The sequence below is a fragment of the Ambystoma mexicanum genome, chromosome 3p (assembly GCF_040938575.1).
Source record: "Ambystoma mexicanum isolate Mex_15411 chromosome 3p, UKY_AmexF1_1, whole genome shotgun sequence".
In the NCBI taxonomy this organism is placed as follows: Eukaryota; Metazoa; Chordata; class Amphibia; order Caudata; family Ambystomatidae; genus Ambystoma; species Ambystoma mexicanum.
In genome coordinates, this window is record NC_090925.1 from 314,880,622 (window position 1) to 314,902,265 (window position 21,644).

Consider the following 21,644-nt stretch of genomic DNA (forward strand, 5'->3'; position numbering starts at 1 on the left):
GCATTTTCTGATTTCTGATCTGTAGATTCTGGTTTTCCACGCTAGGGTGGTTTTGTTTTGGGCTGAAGGGTCGGCTCTCCAGACCCGTTCCAGATGGTGCATGAGGATTTAGAGGGGTTTGAGATTGGGGGTGAACCACCTCGGCGATGGTCCACATCTCTGTGGGGAACGTTTTGACAGGGTGAGGGGTTTGAGGGCATTGGTAAGCCAGAGGTCGAAGGAATCAATTGCCAGTGGTCCTTCCGCTAGGAAGAGTGATTTGAGGAAGTTGCAGAGTGTGAATTCAAGATCTGGGTTCATAATCACTTAGTTCCATAATGGGGAAAGTAGAGGGAGCAGTTTGTGGTGGACGTGTTGGCCGTTGACCACAGTGTTGAGCGGTATGGTGAAACAGAGTGCTGAGTGATCAGACTATGACATTGGGCGCGGAGTTGCGTGGATATGTTTGTGGTGCTGAATATTGCAATGAGGGTGTGGGTGGAGGCGGATGTGTTCTGTTGCAGATTGAGTGGATCTAGACCATCTGTGAGTGATCTGGTCATGGGATTTGATGGCGAGTCGAACCATATAAGTCGCCTAGGATGGTGAGAGTTGGTTGTTGGATGGGGTTTGCGGTCAGAGCTTCACCAAATGTGTCTGCAAAGTTTTTGTTATAGCTGGGGGGTCTATGGATGAGTAGGAAGCTGTGTGAGGTGGATGGTGTGAGTTGGAGTTTTACCAGGAGGGATTTGTAGTCTGTGGTGCTGGTGGAGGTGTCCTTGGTTAAACGCTTGACTTGGTCTTTGTGTAATGTCGCAAGTCCACCTCCCCTACGAGATCTGTTCTGAACGGTTAGAGTGTAACCCGTTGGGAAGGTCTTGTGCGGGAGCGGATCGTAATCACCCGAGAACCAGGTCTCAGTAATGAAAAGGATGTCTAGGTTTTCTTGTGTGATGATGTCGTAGATGTGGAGTTTGTTTTTGGATACAGGCCTGACATTGATGAGGGTGCAGGATATTTGGAGGGAGGCCTTTGTGGGTGGAGGTGGGTGGTGTTCTGGTGGAGAGCAGGGTCTGCTGTGGGGGAAGGCAGTGAGGGAGGGAATGGAAGGGGGGAAGGTGGAGAGTGGGGATGATGGAGTAGTTGGAGTGGGTGGACAGGGGGCAGAGGGTGGACTGGGTTGGGTGCAGGCGGTGAGGTTTCGCTCCTATATTGCGGTGGCAATGGTTGCAAACTGTCAGAGAATGGGTGATGCTAGGGGAGGCATTACGTGACTGCGGTCTCTGCTTTTCCTTGACAGGGGGCAGTGGGTGGACAGGGGGCAGAGAGCTAGGACTGGGTTGGGTGCAGGCGGTGAGGTTTCGCTCCTATATTGCGGTGGCAGTGGTTGCAAACTGTCAGAGAATGGGTGATGCTAGGGGAGGCATTACGTGACTGCGGTCTCTGCTTTTCCTTGCATTATGTGCGGTCCTGGGTGTATGGGAGAGAGTGGGTGGTTCGTTGGTGGGTGGAGTATTGGCTAGCGCTTCTCTTGCCACGCCAAGTGAGGGGAAGTGGGAGTTGGGAGTGGTCTGCAGTTGGGTGGGGGAATGTGAGTGGGCGGTGTCGGGATTGGGTGTTCCTTGGGGGGGTGCTATCTAATCCGTCTCTCCACCTTGCCACTCTTAATTGTGCAGAGCGGGATCTATGGGTGGGGGAAGAGTGTGACAGTTTGAGGCGGGAGGGTATGGTTGAGTCGGGGGGGACAAGGGTGGGATGCCGGTTGGAAGTGCGCTTTGGAAGAGGGGTGGGCTGCGTGATAGTGGGCGTGATGAGAGACTGCAGTGAGTCCCATTGGGGCTAGAGGTGCGCCTGGGAGTTGCACGGTTAGGGCCAGTGAGTTACATGGCACCTAGATGACAGTGTTACGGATTGAGGCCTAACTTTCTTGATGCAGGTTGAGTGCAAAGTAGGACAGAACTACCTTTGTGTACAAGTCTGAACACAGCTAGCTTTGAGGATCCTCTATAGTGGGAGAGAGGCCTATACCTATCAATGCAATTTGTGTAGAAGACTAAACACAGCTACCTAATAATGCAATTTGTGTACAAGGCTAAACACAGCTTTGAGAGTCCTGTATAGTGGGAGAGAGGCATACACCTAACAATGGAATGTTTGTACAATACTAAACACAGCTAGCTTTGAGGAGCCTGTATAGTGGGAGAGAGGCCTGTACCTAACAATGAAATTTGTGTACAAGGTTAAGCAAGCACGTAACAATGCAATTTGTGTACAAGACTAAACACAGTTAGCTTTGAGAGTCCTGTATAGTGGGAGAGAGGCCTACACCTATCAATGCAATTGGGCAAAGGAATATGGTAAAGGGCTTGTAGGATTACGAGAAGACTACAGCCGTACTCCCCTAATATACTACTTAATATGTCAATACATGACAGAGGACATTTCGAACAGGAAAAGGTTGATTAAGTGGGAACAGAGGGGCCTGGCTATTTGGGGGGACCTCTTTGTTAATGGACGGTTGCTTCCATATTCTGGGCTCTGTGAAACTTGGGGAATAGGAGGGGGGTACTTTCTCCTCTACACAAGGATGACAAATAGAGGGTGCAAGTACTGGGCTGAACTACCTCAGGATCCTCTGAACAGCCTCTTTTTATCTCGTTTTTTATGAGGTTGCAGAGGGGCAAAGGCCAGCCTCGACTATATGTAGACTATTATGAGAGAACAAACAGAAATATGTACCTAAAATCAAAGAGGACTGGGAAAATCACTGGGGGATAAGGGGACGGGAGTATTGACGAACCCATGTGCGAAGAGATTTTACATACAAAAACAGTTTTGCATAATGCAAGGCTGCAATTAGTGCAATATAATATTTTGCATAGGGCTTACCTAACTCTGATAAGATTGCAGAGGATGCACCCAACTAGATCTGCCGATTGCCCACGTTGTGGAGGGGGAGAAGCTTCCTTCCTTCCTTCCAACATACGATATGGTCGTGTTCACGCCTGCGCAATTTCTGGCATACAGTGGTGGAAAATGTGCAATGGGTGCCACGTGGGTCGTGGAAACACAACTAGTGTGCCATGTAGGCACATTCCCTTCGAAAAAGTAACATAAACAATTGAACAAAATGGTGGACTTGCCATTGATATTAAGGGACATAGCTATGACCTGGTATAATCCTGCAGGCCTGAAACTTGTGGAATGGGAGAAAAATATGACTAAGTGGAGCAGTGTGGAACTAGCTGCATTAATTAGGATAGAAGCAACATACTGTAATGCAAATATGTCAACTAGGACAGAACAGGAAATATTGCTAAATGACCTACTGTATCCTTCTGATGACAAACCACCATGAATTGAATGTATATGCTGTAACAGAAGTATTGTGTGATGCTGTTACTGGTTGGGGTGCAATCAGAAATTTAGTTATGGTGTTAGTACACTGCCCTATGACATTAAGATATATATATTTCTGATGTTTGTTAATCTGCTTAGAATCACATGCTGTGCATAGGTCTGACATCCAGTGGTCACTGCGGAGTATTGCATTTTGTTTTTCTTAGTCAAAAAGGGGATGTCGACAAGGCGTGTCTGTAACACTATCCCTATAGTGACGTGCGTTGTACCCACAATCCCTCACGCGTCGAGGTCCCTCAGATTGTTTTTTTCCGCCCAGCTTCTGGTCGCCTTACGCGGAGCTCCTAGAGAGACATTGCTAATACTTACTACGGACCTCGGTCCTTAATTATACTTATTATATTGTTAAAGATCCCTCCCCTCGACGTTAGCTGTGAAGCTGTTTCTCTGCAGAGCAAGTTTTCGACGGAGGGGAAGAGGCGGAGGAGATCCTTCGGCGCTGCCGAACACGTGGCCTGGCCTCGCCGGCCAACATACAGTAGGGAGAGTGGGGGTTCGAACTTTTATCTTCTCTTTGAGAATGTCTTTCTTTCTCCCCTATCTTTCCCTTGGGGTTGTTATCACCAGTTATTATTGCCTCAGCTATGGAGAGGACACCTTTTAAGTTTTGCCCACGCTGTAGGGGCAAATACACTTGGAAGGATAAACACAAGCTCTGTAATCGTTGCTTGCCCCTCGATCATAAAGAGGACAGCTGCGCGGCCTGTAAGCTCTTGAAACCAAGAACTCTTAAAGAACGAAAAGTTAAGAGGTGGGCGGACTACGCTATGTCGAAGTCAGTTTCCTCACCCGCCGCCGCTGTTACAGAAAGTGACGAGGAGGGTGATAACTCGACGTCCGTCATGGAAGTCATTAACCCCCAGAAGGAGCGCTCGCGCTCCTCGACGTCCGTCCCCGGCCCCGACGGGCTCGACTCACGCCCTACTTATGGGGATGAACACCCCGGCGACAAGGACGCACATAGACCCCATAAGACTAAACACACAACCCACGGCTCTTCTTCGTCGAGGACGAAGGATCCATCAGCGCCGAAGGGGACGCAGGGCACTCCGGCGTCTACTTCAGACCCTAAAGGTCTCAAGCCCCACCCGCAAACGCAGCCGCCACCAGCGATTGGGCTTTCATCAAACACGGGCGCTACCTCAAAATCATCCGACGTAACGCTCCATAGAGCGGCCGTCGAGGAACAACGCGCAACGCAGGCAACGTCGACACCAGAGCCCTCGACTGACAAACTCCGTTGTGCGAGAGCCTGGCGAGAATTGTTTCCGAAGACAAACGTACGCGGACGACGAAACAAACGTCGAATACCGCGCCGAAAAAGCACAAAAGTAGCCAGGAACAGCCCCCTTCATCTAAGGGCACTTCTGAACTACCGGAGGACTTTTCAGACGGAGTCGGAAACCTCTCCTCGACGTTGTGGGAGCGTTCTAAGCGTTTTGAAGCTGAAAACACTGATTTCCCCCCTCTAGACTATTCAGGGGTACCCCATGAGACCCTTGAAAGACTCCATTCTTGTATGGAGAAAATGGAAAGATTTCTGGGAAGCCAAGATCCACCCACACACAAAAGACAAAGAGAATGGCCCCAGGATGACCCTAGGATCAAGATTCCTAGGCTGTTTCCCCCTTCCACAGACGTATATGACCTCACTGAAGAGGAGCAATACCTCCAGGAAGATGAGGAGTGTTTGGGTGGAGAGGAAGAACATGAGGAAGAGGGGTTTGAAGAAGATCCTTACACTACTGCAGGAGCTTTTGAAGAAGATACAGCTACCTCGCAGCCCTGGCAATCCCCATCAGTGCACTCAGACCCTGATGTCTTTCACCCTTCTCCTCTCAAGGATTCACATATTGGGAACACCTCTCCCATAGATGACCAAACTTCACTCAATGCACTATTGCACAAGGCAGCAGCGCATTTTGAGATAGACACAGGGGAAACTCTTCCTGACATAGACTTTGTAGAGAAAGTTATTAAAGAAAAAGCCCCTGTTAGCCAGTCTATTCCGCTCCTGGCTTCTATAAAGAGAAGAATATCTCCTTCCCTTTCCAATCCTGCCTTAGTAAGAGGGGTCAACCCTCGAATAGAAAAGCTCTTCAGCCCTTCATCCTCTGACCCTTTGTACATCAGAGGACATTCTATTCCGGACTCCCTCGTAGTTACTAATACAAGAAAAAGAGCGGGGGTACCACTATCCACTAGTGAGGCACCACCTGACAAAGAGGGCAAGAAGCTCTATGCACTTGGAAAGAGAATCACGACCTCCGCCGCCTTCTCAACTAGGATTGCAAATAACAATTCCCTACTAGCTAGCTACGCGGATGCACAGTGGAGCAAGCTGCGCAGCGAAGCAGAGGACGCACCAGAACCCCTGCGTTCACGCCTGTTAGCTATAATATCAGAGGGAACTCTTGTAAACCAGGGCATCGTAAAGAACTCCTTAGATGCCGCAGAGACGGCTGGCCGTTCCCTGGTTCAGGGAATACTTCTCAAACGCCATGTCTGGCTACGCAATTCAGGATTTAAGCCGGAAACCCAAGCGTCCCTGATAAATAAGCCCATAGAACAAACACATCTGTTTGGGAAAGCAGTTGATGAGGCCCTAGAACATGCGAAGAAAGAGTTTGATACCATCAAGACTCTTGACCAAATTTCTAGGCCCCCTAACAGACGCGGCTATGGCAATAGACGCTCCTTTCGTGGCCTACGCCAGCAGCAAAACCAACAGCAATTTTACTCTGCTACCAACTGGCCCTCTAACCAGGGTAACAACACCCAGTTCAGTCAAAGAGGCCAACGGCGTGGCAAAGGAAGAGGTCGCGGCTCCAGCCCCAAAGGTTCCACGCCCAATACCAACAAATGACCCGAAGATTCGGGTCCCCTCCCATGCATCACCGGTCGGGGGCCGGCTAACATCGTTCCTATCAGCATGGGAGGGAATATCGTCAGACCACAGGGTATTATCCACCATAGCCCACAGATACTGCATCGAATTCATTGGTTCCCCGAAGTACAGACCCCCACGGAACTGACGCATAACACCGGAACACCTCACCATTCTTCTTCAAGAAGTAGAAGAGCTATTGAAAAAAGAAGCTATAGAGACTGTTCCCCTATCTCAGGTAACAGAAGGTATTTATTCAGTGTACTTCCTTGTACCCAAAAAGGACTTAACCATGCGCCCTGTATTAGATCTGCGCCCAGCGAACAACTTTGTCAAACCCCAAAAGTTTCGTATGGTGACCTTGCAGGAAGTAATCCCACTGTTATCACAAGGGGATTACATGAAAACGCTAGACATGAAAGATGCATACTTTCATATTTTAATGTTGCCAGCACACAGAAAATACCTCAGGTTCAAGATAGAGAACAAACACTACCAGTTCAGAGTACTACCCTTCGGGATAGCTTCTGCACCAAGGGTATTCACAAAAGTACTGGCAGTAGCAGCGGCCCACCTGCGCAGGTTATCCATCCCGGTATACCCTTACCTCGACGACTGGCTCATAACAGGGGATTCTTACGAAACATGCTTCTCCAATACCCAAAAGACGGTAGACCTTTTGTACCAACTGGGCTTCTCCATCAACGACAAGAAGTCCAGCTTAGACCCCAGCCAAGTCAAACAATTTTTAGCGGCTCTAATTTGAACAAAGGACGGCCTCGTCTTCCCCTCCAACGAGAGGGTCCAAAACATGCTGTTTCAGATCCCCCATTATGTGGCAGGTCGAGAGGTGACGGTACGCAAAGCAATGCGCTTGCTAGGGATGATGGCGTCATGTATTTATTTGGTACCTCACGCGTGCCTGCGCATGCGCCCAATGCAAGAGTGGCTCAACAGCCAGTGGTGTCAGGCCAGCGGACAATGGGACGATCTAGTGGTGGTCTCGCAGGCCTTAGTTCGATCGCTACGGTGGTGGACAAAAGAGAACCTGTTATTAGGGAAAACTTTTGCCACACCCGCAGTGGAAGCCACTCTAACCAAAGACGCATCCCTCACAGGATGGGGGGCTCACCTATCCTATCAGACTGCTCACGGAGCGTGGACTCCGAGCTTAGCATCCAAGCATATGAACCTGCTGGAACTTCTAGCGGTGTTCAAAGCACTGAAAGCCTTTCAGGAACACCTACAAGGAAAGACAGTGATGGTCCTCACAGACAGCACCACAGCCATGTACTACCTCAACAAGCAAGGGGGCACTCACTCTCCAGGACTGTCCAAGCTGTCCCAGAATATATGGAAGTGGGCTCTCAAACACAACATGTTCCTACTATCACAACATGTACCAGGGGAACTCAATCTGCTAGCAGACAAACTCAGCAGAGACTTCCCCCTGCCCGAAGAGTACGAATGGCAATTGCATGAAGACATCGTCTTAGACGTCTTCACGCAATGGGGATTCCCGGAAATAGACCTGTTCGCAACTATGGAAAACTCACAATGCCAAAGTTACGCCTCCAGGTACCCCCAGAACCAGTCCAAGGGGAACGGTCTGTCGATTCAATGGTCAGGGAAATTTGTTTACGCCTTTCCCCCAACTCCCCTTCTCAACAAAGTGGTGCACAAGATGCACCAGGAGCAGGTTACCATGATACTAGTGGCCCCAATGTGGGCCCGGCAGCCATGGTTCGCTCACTTGATGGAGATGTCCCTATCTCCCCCAGTGAAACTTCCCTGCCCGTACAACATGACACTGCATCCATGCCCTCAGACCATGAACTTAGCAGCCTGGCTCCTGAGATCGTAGAATTTGGACATTTACAACTCCCGCAGAGATGTATGGACATCCTCAGGGAAGCCAGAAAACCTAATACTCGCCACTGCTATTCTAGCAAGTGGAAAAGATCTGTCATCTGGTGTAGAATTAAGAGCATCAACCCAGTTGACTGCTCTCCCACTAACATTGTTCTGTACTTGACCCATTTACTGGATTCAGGTCTAGTCTTCAATTCCATTAAAGTCCACCTAGCAGCACTTTCTGCATACACCACTTCCCAACTTAAAGTGTCGTGGTGGAAGATACCAGTTATCAAGGCCTTCATGGAGGGGGTAAAGAGAATACACCCTCCGATAGCTAACCCAGCTCCCGGATGGGACTTAAATGTGGTACTTTCTAGACTCATGGGCCCGCCTTTCGAACCCATGCACAAGGCAACTCTTAAAGACCTCACTCTTAAGACTGCTTTCCTAATAGCTATCACCTCCATTAGGAGAGTAAGTGAACTACAGGCTCTTTCTGTACTAGACCCCTTCGTAACAGTTCACAAGGATAAGGTGGTTCTACGCACACACCCAAGGTTTGCACCAAAATTCATATCGAAATTTCATGTAAACCAGTCAATAGAACTACCAACGTTCTTTCAAAACCCTTCCAGCTTGGGAGAAAAAAGTCTGCATACACTGGATGTACGCAGAGCTGTCATGTTCTACATGGAAAGAACCAGACCACTAAGAAAGACTAATCAGTTCTTTGCCTCGGTGGCAGCAGGAAGAGAAGGAGATGCAGTTTCAAAGTCCACTATATCTAGATGGATTGTTCAATGCATCACTCTCTGTTACACTCTTGCTAAGAGAGAACTACCCTTCAAGCCAAGAGCACATTCCACTCGAGGCACTGGGGCTTCCATAGCATTCATTGCAAATGTTCCCCTTGAGTCCATTTGCAAAGCGGCTACCTGGAGTTCTGTGCACACCTTTACAAAACACTACTGTCTAGATGCACACTCTAAATCTGACTCCCAGGTGGGACAGGCAGTATTAAGACATCTTTTCTCTACTGTTCCTTCTCATAACCCACCGCCAACTCCGGGTACTGCTCGCTAGTCTATGCACAGCATGTGATTCTAAGCAGATTAACAAACATAAGAAGACAATGCATTACTTACCGTAAAAGCATTTCTGATGGTTGTATCTGCTTAGATTCACATGCGCCCACCCTTCCTCCCCGCTCGGATGGAAGGAACATAGACATCCTTTTCTATATTTCTCTCTTTTCTGTACTCACTCACGTCTAGAAGGCTCCCTCAGGGCAGAAAAATACAAACAGAGGGACCTCGACGCGTGAGGGATTGTGGGTACAACGCACGTCACTATAGGGATAGTGTTACAGACACGCCTTGTCGACGTCCCCTTTTCGACTACGAAATACAAAATGCAATACTCCGCAGTGACCACTGGATGTCGGACCTATGCACAGCATGTGAATCTAAGCAGATACAACCATCAGAAATGCTTTTATGGTAAGTAATGCACTGTCATATCTATAAGAGTGTTGAAGGTGAATCTGCTGGCTAGTGGGGGGGCGTGTGTGGGTGGAGGAGTGGAGTTGTGAAGTGGGATTTTGGCTTTTTTGTTTGGTCATTTTCTTTGTTTCATTTGAAATCGGGTATATTGTACTGTCGTAAGGTGACTTTACTAAACACCAATAAAGACATTTAAAAAAATGGAATGGTGACAAGGCACCTCAAAAGTGCTGAAAATGATATTCAAAATAGGAAAAGGAAGGGAATGGTACTAAAGAAGGGTTTGTAGTCGGCTGAGGATGAAATAGTGTTTGAGTTAAAAAGCATGTATATTGATTCTTTATGCATGTGTTTATCAGAGCTGTACTGCAAGTGTGACAGACATTATTAGATTGCGTTCAGTTTTGAGCAATAGGAATTGAAAGCACAATAATAAATGCCTTTGAAAAAAAAGGTCTTCTCAGCCCAAAAAAGCAATAATGTATTCTATGACTAGCACATCCCACCTTGGCAATCCCAAAAAATGTAGGTGGGGGACACTGGAATATTGAGGACCACACTCCCCTCTTGGGAAAGTTTCAAAGTCCAAGGTGAGGTTATATTAATTGCAAAAGCCATCTGCCTGAGCTCTAATGAAGTTTTGTCTCATGGCATTTCTTTTCAGTTTGGCTAAAACCAGCTTTCTTTGTTCTGCCCTAGACGTTCAGGGAGCTCCATTTTCTTCACCAAACGCACCAAGCAAGCAAAAATAGAAAGGCTAGCTTCCCAACGACATCCTGAAAATGGAGAGTTTGCATCTGATATCAGAGGGAGCAAGGAGTCTGGAATTACTTTGGCAGGCTTGGAAGCAATGAGGGCGGAGAGCCTCAGGGAGCTCAAGCAAGAAGGAGATAGCCTGTCACCGGAGGAGGAGGTGGAGGAGGAGGAAGAGGAGGAAGAGGACCCAGAGAGAATGCGGCACAGTAAGTTGGAAAAGTGGAGTCCAGGGGATAGGTTTTACATTATATTGAAGTCTGGTAAAGGTGTTTCAACATAGACAATGTGAAGAAGAACAGGGAGAAGATTGCCGTTATATGTTTGTGTTTGTCCTCTTATCAGATTCACACGCTTGTTCAACTTTTAGTGGATTTCCCTGTATTTTTTAAAAGGATATTGGCATTAGATCTAAGTATTTGCAAATAATTTGAGCCATATGGGTGTAATAGATTCAGGTTATTGGTTTCTCAAACTACAATGTGTTTGCTTTCTAAAAACTATTTATCCATTTTCCTTTTCTTGAGTTAGGAAGGAAACAGAAAACTCCGAAGAAGTTTACTGGGGAGCAGCCGTCCATCTCTGGAACCTTTGGCTTGAAAGGTAATGATTGAGTGGAATGTCAGGGGGCGGTACTTTGTCCCTTTGTTAGTAACCTACATGAGAAGAAAGTGTACACTTGTGCCAGCTGTCTCCTCCTTGGAGAATGAACAAAGCCCAGTCATTGCCAGATTTTGATGTTGATGATCGAGATGACTGATTAGTTTCGACATGCATCCTTTCGCTCCCTCGGTTTGCTGGGTACAGGAAAACGTTGAGCCCTGTATGTGATACAAGTGGGGCGATGAAGAAATCAAAGTCCTTGTATTTAGCTGTGTATTTAAGTTTAATTCTTTGTTTTGGTTTTTATTTATATAATGCAATTTGGACAGCAAGTCAAAATTGCATTATTATTATTTATTATTTATTAATAATTATTATTATCATTATTATTATTATTTATATAATGCATTTGGACCTTGGCGCGCGCGAGAGAGAGAGAGAGAGAGAGAGAGAGAGAGAAAAAAAAAAAAAAACACTCCAAAGACAAGATCTGGCATTGGAAGAGTGAAATATTAAGTGTGCATTATTCCATGGTGCAAAGAAGCTATACAGATATCGCCCCATAATTTCGCGACAAAATAAACTGAATTCCAAAATGCCCCATTTCCCTTCCATATATATGGGGGGAGGGGGGATGAGTAGTAAAGTTCATACAAAATGGGGGGAGGGGGGATGCTGCTTTTCCCCGCCCCCCTCTCCCCCAACCCCTGCATATATATGTTTTGAAATGTAAGAAAAAAGAATCTATATTTTGGAATTCGGTATTTTAGTTTCGAAAATATCACACGATCTGCTATACAGCAAACAAACAGTGCACTCCACCCACAATGGCTTCATCGGGTTTAGTGATAAAAAATAATCTCATAATTATAAACAAACAGACAAGCATTTAGTCCATTGTTGATTTCCACAATCTTATAGCTGTTAACCATTCTAATGGTTAAAACAGAGTGCCATCTTGGAATGTCGGGTACACTTCTCACTCAACCACTACTGGAGAAACACTTCTAAAGCTGTGTAGCACTTTAAATAAAGCTATGTGTTATATTTTGAACACTGTACAATATTCTTCATAAGAGGATACAAATGGCTAATAAAATGAAAATACATACATGGGTGCAATTAAAATGTAATGAAAAAATAAAATGAAAACGATGACAAGGCAATGAACAGCTTAGAAAAACATTGAATGATTCTATTCACAAGGAATACAGTGCTAGTGCGTAAATACCTATTTCATTATATAAAAAGCATAGCAACAAATGCCATATTTATATGTCAATATAAGGTGTGCACATAGCAGATATAGTAATATTGACCAGTCATGTATCTTTATATATGTATGTGGAATGGATATCGCCATATACCAATAGGAGCTAAACAATAAATAGCATAATATGTCCCTGCATGTGTCTGAGACATAAGCAACGGGAGTGATAGATGGAAAAACTAGGGTAAAGTGCAAATGCATATGGAAGGTGCGTGGTTAATATGTAAAGTGCCTCTTGGAGTACAGTGGCAATAACGCCAGTACTTTAGCCGTAATAAGCTTAAAATACCCCTACTGACTACTCATCTAGCAAACACTGCATAAAGTACTGCGGTTCATCTCCCCATTGAACACACTGTTACACTGTAAAATATAGTGCAATCGAAATCCTGAAAGAACTATAGGAGTGTTTTGTAGTGCATAGTATACTTAGGTTATACCTGCAAGCATTTTTAATGCCTAATATATAGTATGTTTTTGGATTTGCTTCATTGCATGTTTCTACTGTTCACTGTACTTAAACACCAGCCCCGATCTCCCAAAGTCTGCTTTGCTATTTTGCTTATATTACCAATGAGTTTGGCTGGATTAATTTTCGATGACCTTGCTCACCAACTAGGTTGACCTCTCAGAACCCTCCCACAGGGCTCTGTGATTAAAGGAAAGAGTCTCCTACACAGTTTCAGGTTGGGGTTGGTCCTTGCCCCACTTTCAAAATCGAGGAGGTAACCTGTGCCTATGTTTTCTGTTTTTTCAGTACTGATGAGTCTGGAGTTATAGGCCATCCAGACTCACAGCTTTTGGACAGGGAGTAGGCTGATGGTGTCCTCCAAGAGATCAAGATACAGGTCTAGTTTTTCCCCCAGAGATACGCGCCTCCAAGTTCTGGGCACAGGGTTCTGGTTCCCTATACTTTTCTTTTGACCTTACAGCTCTTGGGTCTTAGCACTATGGACACTCTCTGCTTGACTGTCCTTGCAATAAGCTCCCTGATCCCAAATGAGCATGTACTATATCATACGTCCTCCATTTCTGAAGTTGGCCCTAGATTGATGAAGTCTGCTGGAATTACCCTGTGCTTTCCTACCTAGATGACCGTGTCTCTTTTCCTTCATTCCCCTCTCCTTTTTCACTCTATATGTTCCTTCGCCTCCAACCTTCACAAACCCTCTCTGCCTTCAAATGGTACCAAGTCCCCCTCCAACCTACTCTCCTTCCAATTTTCTTTTCTTCTCCAGATTGAACCCTGTGTGACGAATCCAAGGAAGTTGTCCACGGGTCAGGACAAGAGGGATCCTTCTGAGGGTGACCAATTTTCCTCCTCCCCACCCTCCATGTCTTGAGACAATGAATGCCCAAGGCAGGGATCCACCCCCCAATACAGCCTTCCCAGATTCAAGTTTATTGTTTATATTGGAATTGAAGATGTTGCAAATGTGCAGGGCCCCTTTAAGATGCATAGCTTGGTTACTGACCTTTACCAGTTGGAGGCCCGTGACCAGTACACTTCTCGTCTTCATACCAGGGAGGAAGTTAAAGTCTGCAAGAAGTCATCTGATTAGAAGAGGCTCTGCCGGATACCGTGGAACACCGGCCTATGCAAAGGAGGGAGCCTGTACTTCTGCCGGAGAGTGAAGAACTTCACCAAAGACTGTTTTGGCGGAGACAGAGGTCTATGTGAGATAAGCTGGCGCTTTGGAGGTGGGGAGCCCAAGCCGACTGAGGGCGCGGAGGCAGAAAGCGATCAGAGAAGCACCGTGAGGTACCGGCTTCCCAACGTCGCTCAAACACTGAATTCCCAAACAGGAGAATGAGAAGCCGAAACGCAGGCCTTGCATCTCGAAGAAGATGCAGGGGCGCAGAACTGCAGGCACCACATGTGCTGTGCCAAGACTGAGTCCCGCCGCCGGAGAGAAGGCACACCGCTATCGTGGGGGACTGGTTGGTGGGTGGAGGAAACGACACAAAACCGGGCTTACTGAGTCTATAGCCCACATGGGGCTGAGAAACCAAGGATCTCATAAGGGGACTGAAAAGAGAGACAGAACTGGACTGAAGTAGCCCATAGCCCACCTGGTGCTGAGAAACCAAAGAGCCTGCGAGGGGGTGGAAAGAAGATACCAAGCTGGGCTGAATAAACCCATTGCCTGACTGGAGCCATTCTGTCAGATGCTGTGACAACCTGCCTCCTACTGCAGTCTTGTGTATAAAAACCTGAGAGGTTTTGGAGCAGCTGACACAGTGGCTGAAGGTAAGGCAGCCGCTGCTGTTGCAGTCTTAGTACCTCTGCCCCTTCCACCACGGGGGAATCTTTTATGTCCTCTTTGAGCTGGCTGTCCTCTGTTCCTTCCGTATGTGGAATAATAGCGAAAGGACCTACCCCTCCAGGGCGCACCTTTGGGGCAGTGTGAAGTTGGTCTTATTGCAGCTCCAAGGGATTTGGCCGCCGGCTTGGAAGTTTGCAGCTTCTCCAAAATCTCATCAGCTTTATTTCCAAATAAATGCGTGCCGTCAAAGGGCATGTTGAGAATCCTGGATTGTACGCCTGGGGCAAATCCTGACTTTCGCAACCAAGCAAATCTGCGAATCACTGTACTAGCCGCCATTGCTCTGCTGATATTGTCAACAGAGTCGAGACTAGTTTGGAGGGATTGGCACATAGCGTCCTTCCCATCCTTGACAATGTTAAGGAAACCGTCTTGTTCCTCCCCCCTCAGATATATGGTCAGCCTCCATAGAAATGCACTCTCAAAGGGTATGTGTAAATCCCGCTAGCGTGCACGTAGCATTGGCCATTGGTACCATCAAGGGTTACCTGCAGCGATTTCTATTTTTAAGCGCACTTCAGAGGAAGTCTCCTACTTTAAGATTCCTCTAGTAGTACCATTTTTAAAGGGACTAGCTAATGTTTACCCTCCGACCCTGTTTCAAGTCCCACTATGGGATCTCAACTTGGTGTTAAACTAATGATGGGAGCTCCTTTTTGAGCCTCTACATTCTTGTCTATTGAGACTTCTAACTTTGAAAACTGTATTCTTAGTGGCAATTACATCAGCCCGAAGGGTGAGCACTAAAAGTGAAGCCTACTTTTCTCCCCAAAATTGTTTGAGTTTCATATTACTCAGAAGATAACATTAGCATCTTTTTACCCTCCACCACATTTGGGGAAGGAGGAAGAAAGACTTCAGACTTGACCCTAGACGTGCACTGAGCTTTTACATCTCCAGATTGGCAAAATTGCGGCAGAAAGACCAGTTATTTGTGGGCTATTAGGGTCACAAATTGGGACTAGCAATCACCAAGCAAACTATCTCCAGATGGATTATACTAACTATATCGGAATGTTAAAGTCTGGCAGGTAAAGACCCTCCAGAACATCTAAGAGCTTATTTGATCAGGGGTGTTGCAACTTCGTCTGCATTGCAGAGGGGAGGTCCGATAAAAGATATATGTACAGCTGCCACATGGTCGTCTGTGCTACAGTTTAGACTCCTCCATGGGCCAAGATCTGCTTTTTGAAAAGCAGTGATGCACTCTGTGCATACATAATCATATTCATTTCTACTCCCTCCTCCACATTATGTAAACTGCTTTGGGAGTGTATCAAAGATAAGGAATACATGGGGAGGACACAATCCATTCGAAGAACACTTTACTTATCCATGGTAACGTTCTTTCTACTGGATGTTCCTCCCACATATTCCTTATCGCCCCTACCAACCTACCCTGCAGTAGAACGTCTGTTGCGGTAGCAGTCTATGCTCTCTCAAGGGGAATAACCGCCGAACACAAGGTAATGCTCCACTCGTCAAAACGGAACTGAGGCCAACAGGGGCTGCGCGTGCTACATATACCCGCAGTGACGTCGACGTCGAGACGGAAGCTTCCCAAGGACATCGACTCGACCAGGCATCGACGCACAACTCCCTCTGCTGAAAAAATTATTCTGAGGCAGCAACCTGTATATTGGAAATATCAAAGATAAGGATATGTGGGAGGAACATCCAGTCGAAAGAACGTTACCATGGTTAAGTAACTTGTTCTTCTATTAAAGTTGAACTTTTGTCTTGAGCCATTTATGAGGTACGAGGCCAGGAACTTGAAGAGACTGTAAGAACACTGAGGAGGGGGGGTGTCAGAAAACCAGCTACCACTATTTTTCCAAGGTGGAGTAACCCTTAGACTAAGCTGCGTTTCTTGTTTTTATTTCCTCTTTTTCTTTCTCTCACTTTCTTTCTCTTTCTTTCTCTAAATGGATTGTATTCTCCTGCAGATTCCTCATAGGATAAATATCCATTCTAGCGTCCGCTGCTTGGAAACCTTTTCGACAGGGGCGGCATAGTAAGACTGTCAGGGCCAAGGAGTATCTCACAACTCCTTCCTGACCACGGAAGCTGATTGGAAGTCGACCCTCCCACCTTGGTTGGCACAGGTTTGTGATTATTTGATAACAGGTCACCGTGAGGTAGCCTGTGGGTGGAAGAGGGTTAGAGAGAAGTTGTGGAGAGGGAAGTGGAGTTTAGGAAAACCTGATAGAGGATTAGGGAAGTTGCTTTTGGATAGGTGGTGGGGAGTTGAGGAAAGAGACATACAAACATGCACCTTGTTGAACCATATCCTGCTTAGGTCCCTTGCACCATTACTCCCTTATTCTGGAGGAAGTGTCTTGACATACAAAACCTTTACCTAATGTGCCCCTTCTTGGTTCAGGACACCACACACCCGTAAGCACACCCTTTCTTATTTAAGAGTGTGTAAGTTAGTTTCCTATCTATGACTTATAATGCACAGCAAAAAAACAGTAGCACATAAAGCAGCCACATTGAAAAAAGCATTGCGTGTGGCCCGAATTACAATGAAGTCACTTGTTTGTCTGAGAACCTTATAACAGACACAGATAGATATAACTGAAAAGGAGCCATCAGCCCCTAGAGGCATTTGTCATGAAGAACGTACATGTAGCAGACAAAACGTAAGCGCAAACACTGAAAGCATGTGCATAATCAAACATTCAACGTTCCTTTCCTAATGCGCTTTGAATTCCACGTGCGCCTCTTTGAAACATTCAAGTACACTTAGTTGATGCCTGAGGGAGGTCCTTCCGGAACTACCCCAGGTGAAGTTATGCAAGCGATGTATCACTGCGGCCACATCTCGCTCTCTGCTTCTGAATGCCGGTAAGTGCAGCGTAAGGCAGAAAACACCAGAGCCGATGCTCCAAGTCTCTGTTGCCGCCACTCCCCTGGTCCCAGGTCTGCCTCTGCACAACGTTGCTCCTACATCCTCTGGCACATGGACTCATCCACCAAAAATCACCATCAAGCAGCACGGAGCGGGAGGAGCTTTTCAATGCCTCCCGGACCTTGTGTGCGTGACGCACGCGCTTCCTCCACAAGTTCTCATGCAAGTTGTAGTTCAACGCGGTCCAGGGTCCGAACACACCACACCTACAGGGCTTATTAGCCCTTGTGTTGTGACTTCGGCTGCAACTTTCCCCATGGCGTACTCCAGCTGCCCAATTCCTCACAGACTCAACCGTCTATCTATCTTGACTTGACCGTGCCACTCGTCAGTTGCAGATGTGATGTCGGACGCGATATATACTATGTCACTACTCGTATCTCCGTTCCTTTTTTCCGTGCACTCAGCACGCTGCTTTTCAGAACAATTCTCAAAGAGATATTTCAGATGCACAAAGAATTGTCAAATTCAAACAAACTTGTCAATATGTCTGCTTCTAAGACATCTGGGTTCAAACGTTGTCAAGACTGCAATTCTAAGATGTTGACCAAAGACCTGCATGACATATGTGTGTGGTGCCTCAGTAAAAGATCATGAGACCAAGGATTGTGGCTCTTGCCTGCTGATGAATCCCAAGTCGTTGAGGGAGCGATTAGCGAAGCTAGCACTCGGGCGAACCCTGGCAAAATCCACAGCTCGTCCGACCTCCAGGTGTTGAGTCAGGACACTCAGGGCCCCACACCTGAAAAAGTGGACAGTGTAAGGGTGCAGAAGGAGGCGACGGACACACAGGTGGCATTGTGGTTTCTATAGACTTTTATTCACCAAGAAAATAAAGAGAATACCTAACTTTCCCTACTTCTATGGTGAGTTTCCATGCCTCAACTAAAATGCTCAAGGGGTCTGTCAGAATGTCCTTGTAAACCAAAGAGTACACAGTCTGGTGTCAAAATCTGTAAGTCTGTCCCTTGCACTTAAACTAGATGGTTGCATCAATGTTGTTGGTCCAGAAGAATGGCTCCCTCCTCCTGGACTGGGTGGCACAGTTCTGGTTGCAAGTACCTAGCCAGAGGGATTGACTCCCTTCCCTTAGAAATAATTGTCCTCTAACACAAAAAACATAGTTCAAGCCCTTCTCTTTGACAGGCACATTGCTTATCTTTTAACACTTTGCATCAGAAAGTCTTTTCTGCTTTGCTTACCAAGAGAATTACTCAATTCCCGTGGTCTCTTTTCGCTTGGTTGTACAGTTCACAGCACTAGGGGTAATGACTCCCTTCCGCTGGCCTCTCTTTCACTTTGATTTCACTATTCAACACTTTCAGACTTTGTTTTAGGATCCTGGACCCAGGCTCCCCAGTGTTCAGACGTGGGCAGACTTGGTTCACTCTCCTGTCAAGTACTGCCACGAGGAAGATGATTTGTACTTCTCTTCTCTTGTGGCTGTGGGTCCCAGACCTGTATTACTCTATTACTTTGATTTGGGAGACCTGTTTCACCCTCCTGCAGGTACTGTTATGAAGAAGATGATATGAAACTTCCTGCATCTCTTTTGAAAAGCTTGGGGCTTGATGATAACCCCTAACTGGGAACTCCTCCCCACTATGGCTCTCAGAGCTTCTCTTTATACATGTGGGTTTTTTGCTCCCCCAGCTCGTATGATTTATTCCTCTGTTACTTTCATGCACTACCAAAAACTCTCTTGTGTTCCCACCAGCCGGCCTGTGTGCTTCCGTACCTTCAGGGATCTTCTTGGTGGGCTCCGGTCTGTCTTGGGGTCCGAGGTCAGGTTGCTTGTGTCTTCCACGCCCTTCAGCTTTGCTACAGCAACTCTGCAGCCTCTGTCTGTCTGCAGTTCTTGCGCTCGCTTTCGGATCATATGGTCTGCCCTCTTCCTTCTGCCAGGCTTCTGCTTTGCCAGTTTCTAGAGGAGTCCTTCAGTGTCGGGCTCCTTAGAGACGCTCTGGTTCTCCTGATTGCGTCCCGCTTTGCAGCCTCTTAGCGCTCCCGTGCCGAGCTGCTTTCCAGCTCGATGTTCCGCCAGGGATGGCTTGACTCCACACTGAGCCAGCCCCTCTTCGCTTTTTTATGTTGTAATCGTTCTTATTCTCTCTATTTTGAGTAGAATGCTCACCTGTGTTCCACAGGGTGTTTCATTGCTCCGCACCTCTTCCATGTCTCAGTACTTAGACTAGTCTTCCTAAGGCAGTCTGTTCTTCTTAATCTGAGTTTAACCCTAAAGCCCTACACATGTACATGGGTTGGTTAGGGATGATATTGGGGTGAACGGGGTAGGGGATTTTAGGAGATGTTGAGTTAATCTGAACATACCATGTTCTCCCTAGATGTTGGCTCCTGTCCCCTGATGGGTAGTCTCCCCATGAGACCCTCCCACTGTGCACCACCCCCAGGGGAGACTGTTAGGTAGCAGCCTCACCTCCCTGGCCTCATAAAAAAAAAGGGGCTTCCCTTTGGAAAGAAGTGACCACATCTAGGGATTCGTCACAACAGGCATCACAAGAAGAAAAAAAAAGTCACATTTCCGAAGCCATTTGACGTCCTTGTCTTTCGATAAAAAGAAGCAATGCCATCGACACAGGCACAACTCAAGAGTCGTCTGTCGAAGGAACGTGGGAAGACCCGCCCTAACCCGGGTGCATCGAATGCAGAGTGGGAGGATTTCAAGGAGCAAATGCTTCTAATGTTTAAGACAACTGCAGCTGGGATGACTCCGGTCTCAACGCTGCAGGCTCCCGCGGAACCAGTTGCGGCCAGAGGTTAGGGTACCAGGATGGCCAAGTCAGGTCCGTCGCCCTCATACTCTACCATGACTACCAGCCGTAGTGCCGAAGAGCCCTGAGTTGCTGGCTCTGTTAGGCCTCATCGAACCATAGGCACTGACAATAGATCGCTCCTTTGTTCCCGATCCTCGCTCGATGTTTTTCAACACTATGCAGTCGATTTCCGATGAGTAGTGGGACCATGTGCCTTTCGGCTTTGAGCGTATGGACCAAGGAGCTAGTGGGGATGACTATTTTGTCGACCAAGCGGATATGGTTGCCCTTCCTAAAGGGCTCCATGATGCAAGTGGTTTTGACACATCCCCTGATCTGGATATGCAACAGGCTGCTCCATATGGGCAACCTAATACTGTAGGATGGTTGAGGCCCTAGGTCTGAGTGGCCCTGCAAAGCCCCTGTTGACATATGACCTCACAGACTTCCTTGACAAAGGCCCACAGCCGTGAAGGAACTTCCCTTTAATGCTGCCATTGGGGTGTAGGGGGCCTACTTTTTTTTCCCCCTACCCAATACCAGATGGCTTAGTGGTGCAAGCCACCACAGTGAGTTCCAGGCCAGCCACATCTACCTCAAACTTGCCAACGGTTTGGGAATGTAAGAAAACGAATGCTCTAGCCAAGAAAATGTTTGCCTCAGGCAGTATGGCCCTGAAGGCAGTGAAGGCATCATGTGCTTTCGCAAAGTATTGCCACGGGCTGTGAAGACTCATTGCAGAGGGAGCAGAGCACATTCCAGCTGGTGAGTTGAGGGATGGGTTTTTGCGAATCTTTTATGATGGCAAAGAGGTGGCTTGCCAAGCTCTGCAGTTGGGCCTGGACACCGCAGATTGTGCGGGCAGGGCAGGGGGGTCATCCAGTGTGCTGAGGAGGTCTGTCTATCGGTACAATTCAGATTTCTCGCCAACTGCCCAGGCTAAGTGTTGTGTATGGCTTGGCTTTGCAGAAGGAATGTTGTGATGTCATGTGGAGTGTTTATGCCTGAATGATGGAATGCATGGGTGAATGTTCTAACCTGGTCAGTTGGTCAGCCAGAGGCCTGGGCTGCCAGTGTTTTTATATGTCCTACCTGAAACTTATATGTAACCTGATTGACTGCTTGTAAAGATACCAATAAACCTAGCAAGTCAACCTAAGAAGGCTGGGAGTCACTTCACTACAATGGCGACGAGTTGGTCTTTTAAAAGAAGAATCTACGCATGAAACAGATGTAAAGCTGGTGCCCTGCTGCGGGGGGTGCAGGAAGGAAGAAGAGGACAACACTGCCCCCAAATGAAGTAAGGCCCATCACCCAGGGTGGCAAGGTACTGTAGGGCTGAAAAAGGGAAGCCAACT

At 47.1% G+C, this 21,644-nt stretch overlaps 1 protein-coding gene across 2 annotated transcripts in view; it reads left to right on the plus strand.

Moving 5' to 3' along the window:
* ZNF512B (zinc finger protein 512B) overlaps positions 1–21,644 on the plus strand; it is a 1,156,964-nt gene that overhangs the window by 698,703 nt on the left and 436,617 nt on the right. For both annotated transcript variants that reach the window (XM_069650846.1, XM_069650847.1), the window contains exons 6-7: positions 10,345–10,607; positions 10,930–11,001. In XM_069650846.1, coding sequence (XP_069506947.1) covers positions 10,345–10,607; positions 10,930–11,001 — 335 coding nt within the window. The remainder of the gene's footprint in view (positions 1–10,344; positions 10,608–10,929; positions 11,002–21,644) is intronic.